General features: G+C 36.9%; 1 protein-coding gene across 1 annotated transcript in view; it reads right to left on the bottom strand.

Annotated features, from left to right (window-relative positions):
- Positions 1-10,300: 10,300 nt before the first annotated feature.
- Positions 10,301-14,160, bottom strand: part of LOC149840813 (multidrug resistance protein) — a 37,594-nt gene continuing 33,734 nt past the window's right edge. Inside the window, exons 5-6 of the mRNA XM_090003360.1 lie at positions 10,704-10,846; positions 10,301-10,572 (exon numbers count right to left, since the gene is read on the bottom strand). Of these exons, the coding sequence (XP_089859486.1) occupies positions 10,560-10,572; positions 10,704-10,846 (156 nt within the window). The 3' untranslated portion in view covers positions 10,301-10,559. The remainder of the gene's footprint in view (positions 10,573-10,703; positions 10,847-14,160) is intronic.

The following is a 14,160-nucleotide window of genomic DNA, read 5'->3' as shown; positions in this document are numbered from 1 at the left end:
TACAAGATCATTGATATACTTCATGTAACACTATAGTAGCTTCTCTTCTTGTGAGACATCTCAAAAGAATTCCATCATAAGATCATCGATAGAGGGTGTCATTTAACACCACAAACTGAGGGGCCATCTTTTTGATTCGTATACGTTTTTCTTGCTCTTAAGGTAATTGCTTCTTTTGTAGGTAGTCATAAATAAGTTGTTGCCAATCCTCTTCAATGAATTGTATTGTTACCATATTAACTATGGCTACCTCATCCTCATCAAGAATTAGGGAACAACTACTTTGAACTTCTATAAAATCAAAATATTGCACCTTTGAGAGGCGATTTCATTTGGCTGTGTTTGATAGACCTCTCTATATTCAGCTCGGATAACTATGTCAGCTCTTCGAGAAGGTTTTGCTCACCCCATTATATTGCCTTCATGCTCAATATGTCTTGGCATGGAATGGGGCCTAAATGGTATTGGAATATGATTATACATCCTTGGTAGGATTGGTTGAGTTTCTATGCTTATTTGGAATTCACCTTCTTCTGGAGTCGATGCCCTTTTGGCATATCGAGCTAATTGTAGAGCATGATCAAGGAAAACTGAGTCATTTATACCAAAAGTTAGGATATCAAATGAATTATCTAGTTCTTTGAGTATCTTATGATATATGGTAAACTGAGGTCATTAAATGCCATTTAAAGCATCAATGTGTGCTATTTTGACTTGATAATCTCCATGGATGATAAGACACTTAATTCTTTTTTTTTTCAATCATTTACAATCCTACTATTAATGCCTCATAGCTTGCTAAAGGCAAATCTATTGCACTCGTGAGAGTGAAAGCATGCAAATACTCTTTTGTCCCATATATGCTGAAGCCAACATATCCTCCTTGCACGTATATTGCTTTGAAATGCAATTTTCAAATAAGTTGTTCTCTAGAAACATCACTCAGGTTTGTGTCATCCACATAAGTGATGATATTCACTGATGCATTAGGAACATGTTGTTGACTTGGTTCTGGAATTTGCATTTTTTGATTTTTTGGTAATGTGTGATATAATGCCATCGAGACTTTTTCTTGTATTTCCTTGTTAATGTCAAATGATGTTGCTAACTTTGCAAGTACATCTGCTTGAGAATTAAAACTTCACGGTATATAAGTAATGTTGGCTTCATCAAAATTATTCAGTAAACCTTTTACTTTTAATAAATGAGGTATAAGAGTGGATTTTTAAACCTCATATATGATTTTCAATTGATTGATTACCAACTGCAAATCACCATAAACTTCAAGTTTCTTTATTTTCATAGTACCTGCAATTGACAATCCTAAAGTGAGAGCAATATACTCAGCCTCATTATTAGAATAAGAGGTGGAAATTGTATATGCATGGGGTATCATAGCATTTTCGGAAGTAATAAATACTACGCCAACTCCTGCTTTGTTGTTTTGTGAGGCCCCATCAAAATACAATTTTCATGAAGGCTTTTCTTCTACAATTAACACATCTTCATCTAGTAGATCACACAAAGGTAAATTATCTGGGACTAGATGGTCATCAAGAAAATTTGCCAATGCTTTCCCCTTGATTGCTTTTTGGTGGACAAAAGAAATGCTAAATTCTGATAACATCATTGCCCATTTTGCAAATCTACCAGACAAGACTCTTTTTTAGAGCAGATAATTAAGCTCATGTGAGAGTAAGTAATGCCTAAGCTTTTGAGTGACAAACACTAGTGCTAAGCAATACTTTTCAGTTGTTGAATACCGAGTTTATGCACCTAGTAAAACTCGACTAAGGTAGTATACAACATTCTCATGACCCTTGTCATTTTGTTAGGCAAGAAGTGCACCCAGTGATTTATCCAATGTTGTAATATATAGGATGAGAGGTCACCCTTTAATAGGAGCTGACAACACTAGAGGTGATAGCAAGTATTTTTTTTATGGCATCAAATGCATTTTAGCATGACTGGTCCCATGCAAATGGAACCCCTTTTTTTGTCAAATGTGAGAAGGGTTGACACTTACCAACAAGATTTGATATAAATCTTTTGATATAGGGCATACTTCTTAATTCTTTTATGATTCTTGGTGGAGGCATGTCCAAAATAGCTTTTATTTTAATTTGATCAATTTCAATACCTCTATGTCAGAAAATAAAGCCAAGAAATTTTCCTGAATTAACTCTGAAAGTACATTTTGATGGATTCATTCGGAGCTTCATCCCACGAAGTCTGCAAAAAGCTTTACGTAGATGAGCAATATGATCATCTTTATCTGCAGATTTGACAACCAAGTCATCAACATAGCACTCAACAATTTGAAGAAGCATGTCATCAAATATTACTTGCATTGTATGTTGATAAGTTACACCTGCATTTTTTAATCCAAAAGGCATAAATGTATAATAGAATATACCTATTGGTGTTTGAAACGTTATTAACTCTTCATCGGTTAAATGCATCTTGATTTGGTTATTCCCATAAAAGATAAGATTTGGTATTTTGTTAAATCATTCACAAGTAATTCAGTAATTGGAAGCGAAAAGTCAACTTTTGGGCATACAGTATTTAGATCCTTGAAGTCAACACAAATCCTAATTTGACCATTTTTTTCTTACAGGCACAATATTTGCCAACCAAATAAGATATTTGACTTCACAGATAAAACCTACTCCAATCAACTTTCTAATTTCAATTTCAACTTGCTCAACGAGTTTTGGTTGTATTCTTTATTGGGTTTGTTTGATCGGCTTTTTACCTGGTAAAACTGATAATCGATGCATTGCAACATTTGCATCTAATCATGACATATATTGATAAGACTAGACAAACACATCTTGAAATTCCTTTAGTAATGCAATATATTGCTCCACTTCTATTTCTGTTAGAGGTGCACTTATAAAGGTAATCTTTGCATCTTCTTTTGTGCCAAGGTTTACTTCTTGTAATTCATCAATTGTTGCATGTATTTCATCTTCAATACTAGGAGGTGCTAGTTGTTCTTGAATAAACTCTTCATCCTCTTTTGTATCATCTATAGAGATGTGATGTATTAAATATTTCTTTTTCAACATGATGATTTGTTGATACCCTATTCCCACTTTACCTTTTCGATTTAAGACTCCATCTTTGGCTAGGATCTCTTTTCCTCTAGGTCTAAGATAAAGCTCTATAGGCTCAATTATTCCTCCAGCTTTTAAGCCTTGACCGTTATCAAGGTCATATCCCATCTTCTGCATAATCTTTCTAGCATTTTGACTGTATTTTTTTTAATAGAGATTTTGACTTGCTGAGAGGAGATGCATCGCATCCTTGAGGCGTTTGATTGCACAAACATAACAATTTTGTCTAGACACTGTTAGTCGAGTACAAAGGTGTCCTGAACAAGTCAAGTTTTTCTTTGAAGTGTTTCACTCTTTTTTTTTTTGGTTTTTGTACTAGATGCTCTGGACACCACTGATTCAAAGGAAGGGGTGAAACACTGCAAGACACCTAATTTGGGCATACTGGACATTGTATTCCAAGCATTCTGTATGTCCAATGGAGCGCATAGAGTAAGGATGTTGCTTTCCGCACAATCCAACGCCAAGGTTGCGACTCTTAGGCCCTGTTTGAAAACTAGGCGTCAGAGGTAGCCGGAATGGGAAGTGAGGAACACCCAACACCAAAGTTGTTTAGGATGGATGCAGTTGTAAGAAATGATGGAATAGGGTGTCATTTGACACCTCCAGTTTCACATTGCACTTCCCTCCTAGATGAGGTGGTTGTTACGAGTCCGGATGGGGGTGCAATATGATTGCAAAAAAAAATTGTGCATTAAGAAGCTCATCACCCTCCATCAGGTCTTGGGTCTCACACCTGACGCCCTGTCCCCAAGATGGAGGGTGATCAGGTGCTTAATGCACAAATATTTGTGCAATCATATTGCACCTGATCTTTTCACCCACATACTACACCAGTTCCTACAACAATGACTGCTCCGACCTTCCCAATGCTCTTTCAGTTTTAATTTCGGCTTTTCAGCTCCATTCCAAACAGCTGACGCAAGTGAAAGTTATAAATCCCAACTGAACCGTTCCACTTGTCCCACAACCATGTGGATTTGCTAAAAACCACAAATTTGGAGGATTTCATAACTGCATCCTTAGCTGCCACCGACTGGCAGTTTCCAAACCGGGCCTTATGTCCAGTGGCAAAATGCCCTGACTATAGTTTCTTTATGGTTAGCAGTTTGTCCTTTTCAAGGAGTTACTCCAATGATGGCTTGAACTACTTTTTATGTGAGTTAATTCTAGCTAGCTCTTTAAAATGATATTTTTTTTTTATGATCAAGCCGGGGGATTAAGCCCCCCCCTCCTTTCCAGGAGACAACCCTACTGGTGGGTATATAACCAGGCAGATATTCAACCTTTAAAATGATGCATTTTAACCTTTCTAGTATAATTTACTGACTGTCACCTTCTTTGGAACCTCATTTTGCAGCTACAACTAAGTAATTTTAGATGATAAAAAGCAACACAAGCAGTCATTTGAGCAATTTCTTAAAAAAATGCTGACAATTTTATATTAAATATTTGAAAACTGAGGTGGTAAAATTAAATTCACCATATATTAGGCACCTATATCTAAGTTACATTTTATCTATCAATTATTCTTTTTTCTCCTTAAAACCTCCATGACTCCAATCAAATTAGCAGTTATTATAAGCATAACCATAATTGCAGGAAATGTAGCCATGATTTCTTTCTCATTTCTAAAACTTCACTAGAAATCTTACTTTTATCAATTCAAAATCAAACCCCCTTCATATTTGGCATACATTTTTCACTTTAAAAAGAATCGAACCTGATTTTTAAAAGTTATAAATTTATTACAAAGCCTTATATAATCTTTTTTTTTTGTAAAATGTCTTAAGAATATATATTTTTTAATAACAAAACACTCTTTATTTACATTCTTTTAAGCCACTCTCCACTCGCTTCCATTGTCATTAATTAAAGCAATTTAATACTAGATGCTCACTTTTCATCAAATTCTCGCACCGGCTTCATTGTTTGATCGCCATCGGCATAACTGCACGAGCATGACCTAGACTTGTAATTGGTTTTTAGTTCTGGCCCAATACTTGGATCCGTCTGTTTTGTTCTGCTGTTCAGTCCAATCTTGGACGCGCCATCAAACAAGCCCTTAGGATCAGGGTCTGGTAACAGAGGAATTGGTCTGATGAACTACTTAGGACCGAGCTGTGAGACGCGGAAAGCATACAGACCCAGATATGGTTTACAAAATTTGAAACTAAACCCAGGCATCCAATTAAGATCCACAGTTTTTTTATTTAAAAACATAAAAAAGTATTATTTTACCAGGTATGGACTAGGTCTGGTCCACATAATCCTTATTTGGACACAGTATTGTTTTTTTTATGAAGGTTTGGATCGGATCCAGATCTGTATCTGGTGTCAGCTCCCTTCATTGGGTCTGGGATTGGATCCACCCATTTCTGGCAGAGGTCTGACCTGTTGACACCCCTACTGGCGAGAGACTGACATAGTTTTTTGCCGATATATGAAAAAAAAAGAAAAAGAAAAAAGAGCCCACCCTCATTTTGTTATCTAGTATGGTTTCTGTCAGTGGTCAAGAATCAGACCCTTCAGGTGCACATCAGCCTGCCCAAATTACAAGCATCTGGATTCTAGTTATGTCGGATTGAGAAAATAGAATCCAAAATCCGGCCCACATCTAAATACATTTACGTTTACTTAAAAAAATGTACAAATTACTTAAGTCCGCCCCAGTCAGTTCGGATATCCAACACAAAATCATATCCTAAACTTGGCCTACATATTATTTAGGCTGATCAAATTGTATTCAGGTCGACAACTTTCTGCCTATACCAGAACATGTGGGTTCAGATTGGGTCGGGTACCAGGTGAAGACCCGATCCATTGACAGCCCTAGTTTCTTGCCTTGACCCATTAAATTATAAATCAATTTTTTTAATTACTACGACACTGAACATGGTTTAAAGTTACAATTTAATATCACATTCTTAAGTTATTCGAGCATATATAGCTTATTCAAGTATTTAGACAGCACTGTATGAGTCATATGACACTGCCGAAACGGTCCCTTAAAGTTTATGCTTTATGTGCATTTGATTGGGTGAGCCAAGATCAGGTGCCATCACATGGCACACTTTGAGTGTGCCTCTGTGCTTGGCTGCCCTCCATTTTTTGACTTGTGGGGCCCAAAAGCAGATGGATGGCAGCCAGGTGCAGAGGCACAGTCAAAGTGTGCCATGTGATGTCACCTGATCCTGGCTCTGATTGGAGTGACTGCTTTTTGGTTCATAATGATCTAGCAATTTTCATGCTAACAGCAAATCAGGTACAATCACATTGCACACTTTGAGTGTCCTGCTGCACCTGCCCTCCAACTGCAGTTGGGCTCCATCTTTGGATTGTGAGTCCCAAAAGCAAATGGAGGGCAGCCAAGTGTAGAGGCACACTCAAATCACCTGATCCTGGCTCTGATTGCAGTGACTGCTTTTTGGTTCATAATGATCTAGCATTTTCCATGCTATTTCCCTTGACGGCAAATCAGGTCCAATCACGTTGCACACTTTGAGTGTCCTGCTGCACCTGGCTGCCCTCCATCTGCAGTTGGGCCCCACGAGTTGAGCCCCATGACTCATATTGTCGCCAAAGATGGAGGGCGACCAGGCGCAGCAGCATGCTCAAAGTGTGCAATGTGATTGCACCTGATCCGCCCGCATTTCACCTTGGGTTTCCTCATGTTTGAGGCTGAAAAAAAATTATAGTTTCATTTGGAAAGAGTTTGAATCAATTTTAGCCTGTATGAATCGTATATTAGCTGTTGGAGGATGTTTTGATGCCTATCATCTGCTACCACATTATCGTTTTTTTTTTTTTTTAATGACGAGGAACCCTCACTGAAGTAAGGAAAGCCCGAGTGGGGCCCCACTACCACCCTGCCTTATGTGGCCCAACTCTGAAAGCTACATATACACCCATTTGCCAGTGATGTTTGATCTGGTGCCTTCATCTCAGTACCCTCACAACCACCCGGCTGCGGGTGACCCCCACGGTAGTATTATCCTTCTTTTATAAAGAGGCTAGATATTTAACCACCCGTTCATATGGCTGGGCCAAGATAAATCATGTTTATATTATTTTTTATGATAAATAAATAAATACATACAAATATACATATGTTTAAAATACATTATAGCTTATTTCAAAATATACAACTAAATAACTAAAATAAATAATTACCCTTTTATATGGCTTAATATATATTTAAATCAAAACATAATAACCCACCCATATGGACGGGCTTAGATTATGCTAACTTTTAATAGTAAATAATAGAAATAAACACGTAGAAATATGTACGCATTTCAGACACATTTTTTTGAGAACGTTGCTCATGGGGCTGGCCAATCTCATAAAAAAGGTTTTTTTTTTTTTTATGACCAATGAGAAAGGATTATGGAGACATTTTAAGAAAGAGAGATTGAGATTGAAGAGTTTTTGAAAAATTACAATATGCTATGTAAGCCTTTTTTTTTTAATACTATATATAAAGCAAACAAATTTTTAATGATATTGTTAGAAGGAAATTTTTTAAATACCCCCAAACATTTCGGCCTTATTTATGCTAACCCCAAACAAACGTTTCAGAGTTTGCAAAGGCCCACCAAAAGTTTTTACCTGGGTTAATCAAATGACCATAATTTAATTATCTTTCATTAATTCGGTTATAAATTTTTAGAATTACCATGCTACCTATATGTTTTGTCATATGAAAAGGTTTAGTTTCTAAGAAACTTTCTTGTTTTTTACTTACCACAATGGTGAGTCTCTCTCTCTCTTTTCCTTATTGACGTGCAGAGGGAGAACATGTGTGCCCTACCGCACTCACCGTGACATCGAAGCCCCATTGTCGTCGTCTCCTCTCTTTTTTTCTTCTCCCCTCCTTCGTTCTCTCTTGCAGAGATAATTTCTCTCTTCTTTCTGCGGCATTGCTCTTCCATTCCTTGATTATGCCATAGTTTTTCACATGAACGATCCATCACTACTTGCCCTAATCGCGATGTTTTACTGGTTTGATCAATACTCTTGGAATTTTATCCGCGACACAATTCATGCTTTCTTCTGATGTTATGATGCATATATATAAATGAAGGATTCTTGAGAATCGTTGTGAATGTGCTCATTTTCGTTCTGTTTCTTTGGCAGGTGGATTGTCCTGATGGATTCTTTTCTCGTTGCCTGCAATTTTTTTAGTTATCATCACTTTGCGGTTCAGATATTTATCTGGTCAGCTATTGAAGAACCAAACGGACCTGGTTGTGCTATTAGTGGGTCGAGTAACTGTCAGGTTGATCGGCTTATTGCAATTTAAGCTTTATATAAATTTTTTTCTGAAAATATGTAGTGTAGGGGTTAAAGTCTTGTTTTTTTTATTGAGGAGGTCCACGGTTCAAGTATGGTAATTTTGTTTCGTCAGTTATAGGTGTAAAATGATAACTTCAGAACATAAGTTAGGTAAACCCAAGAACAATTGGGGTAATTTGATTAAACAATAAGAAAACTTTAGTGAGCACTTGCAAATTAATTCTGAAATTAGGCCGAAAAGTTTGGGGATATTTGAAAATTTCTATTGTTAGAAAATATGAAGGATGTCAATTTAGAAGAAGTAACGAAGCATCTCATTTCTGACACCTACTGCCCTCACTTCTATAATAGTTAAGATAAGAATTACACCCGCTGATTTGTTAACTAAAACATCTTCGTGAGAAAATGAACTCTCCGGTATATCTCAATAATATTTGAAAATAGCTTTTAGAGAGAATTTATGTGAATGTGTTTGGTACTCAATTTCCTCTTGATTATTTCATTCATTCATTATTAAGTTCTAAGAGTTGCAATTAACGTTAACTGAGTCTTTGTCCTATCTAGAGTAACCTTAGGCTTTGGTTTAATGAAAAAGCATTATGTTCGACTATGTCACAAGGACTTGCCAAAGAGCCTGCCACACTCGCATTGATCGTCAATAAACTCTGGATGCGATCAACCTGCACCAAGGGTTGCATGTATCCAAAATAGACTTGGTCAACTTTGACGGAATCCATTTTGGTTCACTTTTAAAAAAAAATATTGCGGGAGAATGGTGTTGTGTTTAGGGCATGACTCCTCATTTCCTCGCCGAACCCTCCTCCTCCTTGCCTTCCCCAACTTCTCCTCTTCTGAAGGCGGCTACGGTTCCTCTCTTTGTTCCTCCTCTCTTTCTTCTTCCTTCTCCTTTTTTCTTCTTAGCCTCCACCTCTTCCTCTTTATGTCTTTCTTCTTCATTCCCCTCATCCCTTTGTCGCCACCTCCTCCTCTCTTCCTGCTCTTTCTTCTTCCTCCTCTCTTCGTTAATGCAAGGGTTGAATCCAGTAAGCTTGAGTTCAACAGAACCGAATATAAGCTTGCTGGGTTCGATTATGGTGAACTGAACCCTGGGTTTGGGTCTTTTGAACCCAGGCTTGGGTTCAAACCCATGCTTAGGTTGGGTTCTAAGTTCAACCAGTTTTTTTTATAAATTTTATTTTTATAAAAATTTTATTTTTTTGGTTTCAAGAACAAAAATAGTGAATTTTTGCATGATGAATGGTAGATTATTAATGTGATTTATTGTATGATGAATTAATGATATGATAATTATTTTTATTTCATTAATGTTAACTTGAAATTGTTAATATATATATATATATATATATATATATATATATATATATATATACTCTCCGCACCTCCCCCACCCAAGTTTTTTAAAAGTGCCACACCCCTATCCACACCTATGTGACAAAGATGTCCGACGATCCGCATTAGGAGCCATTTGTGTTATATATATTGATACAATTGTTTTCACAAAGTGAGAGTTTGCACATTTGCATCCATGGGTGTGGGCCACCCAGACACCCCTGTCCAGGAGAGAAGCACAAGAAACTCTTGCATCCGAGAAAATGCGACAAAAATGGTGATGGACTACCCGGCCCAGGGACTGCCACGGGTGGGCTTTGTCATGTGTTTCAAATGCACCCTAAGGACATGTTTGAAAACGAGAAAAATGTAGGAAAAGTGATGCAAAATGAAGAAACAGAGGGAGCAACCAAGCTTTGACTTGTGAAAACATATTATCAATGTTTACACAAATTTAAATTCTGCAAGAGAAGTTCCAGATACGTTCTTCATGCATGATTTGGTTTTGTCGGCTATGAAAGTGAAGAAACTTCAGTATGAAAAGCATAGTGATCCTTTACATTTACCATTTCTAAAGGTTCTATGGATACATTATCTGCAAGCTCCAATCAAACAAAAAATATACAGAATTTACGACAAAAAGCATGCTGAAAAGCATCACAATGTTTTCAGAATATAAGATTAGGGTCGGGTGGATGGACAGTCTGGTCGTAGCTCTTTCTGGTGAAGAAAATGAAGCTCTCAATCTGATGCAGCAATGTTCACCGTCCAGACACAGAAGGTTCAACTTCAGCTCTTGACACTACAACAAGAATTAGGTGAATATCAAAGGCATCTTACATATAACTCAGGACTGGTCCCATATAATAGTTTTAAATAAGAACTTTCCATAGAGTTTTAGAGCAGTCAAACCCCTGAGTAGCAAAAACTTACTCTTGCTGAACTTCAGAATCATCACTATTACTTAAATCAAGAGAAGTTATCTTCCCAAAAGATTCTTTTGCACTGTCCGCAGCATTTCCAAAGAAGTCTTTCACTTTGTCAAGGACTGTTTTAAGCTCCTCTTGTGTCGGCAGCTAAGAAAAAGTTGTCATAAAGAAGGATTTATCAGAAAAAGAGACTCAACACAATCAATCTTCACTAACTGCATCATGCAAAGCAGCATCGTGAATTTCCTTATGAGCATAATTAACCCTTAGAAACATGAATCTGTCCATACCACGACATTATGCAAAAATCATATATCATAGTTTCTACAGGAAAAGGCCAATATTATCCACATGGAAATTTTTATGAGGTTGTGAAAGGGTGAAGATGAATTATGTTACCAAAGCAAGCAGATTTGCATGTAGTACAAATGCATCCAACTTAAGTGACAGGCAAACCATGATACTTCAACGGCAACATGTTTACCATTTACAGTATTTCACCTATGCTGTGAGAAGTAATTGTAGACATGAAGACAATGAGATAATACGTGCCAACATGTGCCGCAAGTAATTTTAAAATCTGTTGGTGCGTTTAAAAGTCTCATATCTGAGATCAGACTGGATTTGGCATGGGGCCTTGATAAATCTGTGTTTCAAACATCGAATCTCAGATACTCCTTTTTTGAGGATCAGAGATTCAATTTTAGTATAAATTCAAAGACCCATGTACCTGGAGGGGACACGCCAGATATTCATGAATCTCAGATTCTCAAATCAAAGGGATCAGATTTGAGAACTGGGGTGTTCAAACTCTATTATTATCTTCTAATATGATATTTGTTAAGTTCTATTAAAGAAGAGGCAGTTATTCTCCAGTTTCACACTAAGAGCTACAGTTTGCCGGAGGGTCTGATTGTGCTGTTGCATCGAATGAAGGTGTCAAACGCTTGCCGAATGAGGTATGGTGCTACCGATAACTGATGAGATCAAACAATGAGTGCGGGAGAGGGAGGCATGCCACACTACCCTGTGTCTAATATGGGTTGTTACTGAAGCAAAAAATGCAGCATAACACTACCCAGCAGATGAGTGACATGTCTGCTCATTGTTTTCACATTTATTGCACTTGCCACAAATGATGTATGGCGCAAAGACAGCACTGACAGAAAAAAACCTTAAATCTGATGAAAAATGGGAGCAGAGATATGGCTGTTCATGCACATTGAAATAGAAAATATACATATGTCGTGGTTAATCAGTTTCATGACCCTCAATGGACGTGTATTATTGCCTCCAGACAGGTACAGTGCCTAAATATTAACAAAGAAATAAACAGATGTCTTTAATTGAATATAATGTATCTGCACATAGAGAACTTTCATATAACATATATTGCTCCACCGTAAGCAAAATTACAGAAACAGTTATTTATTTTCCCTTTTCACATCATCATGCTTGAACCCTCTTTGCAAGATAATAAAAATAAAGCATAAAGAAGTAGGATCCCAGAAGTCTAAGCTAAGCATATGTGAATCACCTGGGCCTCTTATTTTTATTATGTGTATCCTCTCTTTATACAACCACTAAGTCTAGGTTAGGCAGCCACCATTTATACTTATCTTATTTGAGAGCATAGAATGACTCGTCCTTTGAACAGTAAGGAGAGGAACAAAATAAAATAAGAATTCTTGCTCCTCGTCATAATATCCATAATGATGTTAATTTTATGGTAAGAACAGTTTCATCAAAATGAAGTGGAATATTTTGGAGGAATGAATTCAATTGGAAAAAAAAAGTTTTCTATCATTATCAGGTGAGTTGCTTTGTTTTTTGAAATATGAATGCAGGAATTATTCAAATAGTGGATCCCAGTGTTGAAGGTAATAAATTACTAAATTTCTGTTGCATTTTAAGATGGAAGATATGTTTATTTAGGCATAAAATGATTCAATTAATCTATTAACTAATAGATGCAAGACACAAAGTTCAATATGGTAAGTAGAGTATATTTTCAAATGATTTGAGAGATTAGGATGCCATTTTCCCCATCAATTTACTATTTGCTAAGCTATAAGGGAACCTAACAACAATTACTAAACCTTCCAATATTAAATTGAAAGGCTGCCATTCAATTGATTCAATAATGATCGATTGCAATTGCAATAGACTTCTCAATCTCAATGGTTGAACACAAATAGGTTCAAAGTTCAGACAAGCTGCCATGATGAAACCAGTAGACACATTATTCTTAGGAAACAATGCTAAAGCATCTCAGTTTGAGTGCAAGTGGCAGCATCCTCCAAAACTAGAAAGAACAGAATGGATTCCTTAGTTCGACCCTATAGTTACATTTTTGTAATTAAGGATCCTATACTATGTCACATGGGTGCGGGTGCGGGTGCGGGGATGTGGCACTTCCAAAAAACCCGGGTGCGGGGGTGTGGCAAATATATATATATATATATATATATATATATATATATATATATATATATATATATATATATATAAAGTCCAAAAGTTGGACATAAATGACCCTAGGTGCGTTGACTGCACCCAGGGTCAGGTTGACCGCATCGGGTGCGGGTGCGGCACCTAGTTGGAGAATCCCTGTGACATATATTAAAAAAAAAATTCTTGGCAATTTTTTTTAAGTCCAAAAAATTGGACCAAAATGAACCTGGGTGCGTTGACCGCACCCAGGGTCGGGTTGGCCGCACCCGCGTCGCGTCGACGCGGGTGCGGCACCCTGCTAGCCGAATCCCTGTGACATAGATCCTATATTGTTATAACAAAACATGATCAATTTTTTTTTATGATATTTGCAATTTTAGAACATATATTAGCTCCAGGTATTTTTTTTATTATTTCAGTTGTGATTCCTACTCATCTGATGACTGTGGTCTATGAAATAGTAGACTATCTGATTCTTCAGAAGCACGGTCACTACTGTTTTCTGTATCTATGCTTTCAACCAGGTTGCGCATAAAAATAAGACTATTCCAACAATAAAAAATCTTCCGTGCTGGTACCAGGCATTATCTTGCATAACCTTGATGTTGACTCACAGACCTCTCTCTGTACACAAATGATAAGCAGATTCTTTAAAAGTCTGATAGATGTCTGAAATATTGATTTAGTAACAGTTTAACCTGATGGACACTGTCCCAAGTCGCCTGCAATCATGCAAACTTCTTTTGAAGAAGCAAATAATTTGATCAGTCATTTAGTTTTGATGATAGTAATATATAACAAGTTTCTGCAAATTAGAGGAGCTTGTAGAATATCAAATGGTAGTAAATCTTGAGATAAGAATCAAAATAACAATAAATGAAGAGTTTGAACCAAAGTTACCGAAAGCTTCTTAGATAGGTGGGAAGCTCGCTTCCTGGAAACTCGCTTCGGAAGCGCGATACTCCTCGCTTCCGAAACTTGATGAGAACCTCGATTCCCCCACGCTT

The sequence above is a fragment of the Nuphar pumila genome, chromosome 4, assembly GCF_984573655.1.
Source record: "Nuphar pumila chromosome 4, dmNupPumi1.hap1.1, whole genome shotgun sequence".
Taxonomy (NCBI): Eukaryota; Viridiplantae; Streptophyta; class Magnoliopsida; order Nymphaeales; family Nymphaeaceae; genus Nuphar; species Nuphar pumila.
The sequence above is the reverse complement of the archived record's forward strand: the minus strand, read 5'-3'. Positions and strand labels throughout refer to the sequence as shown.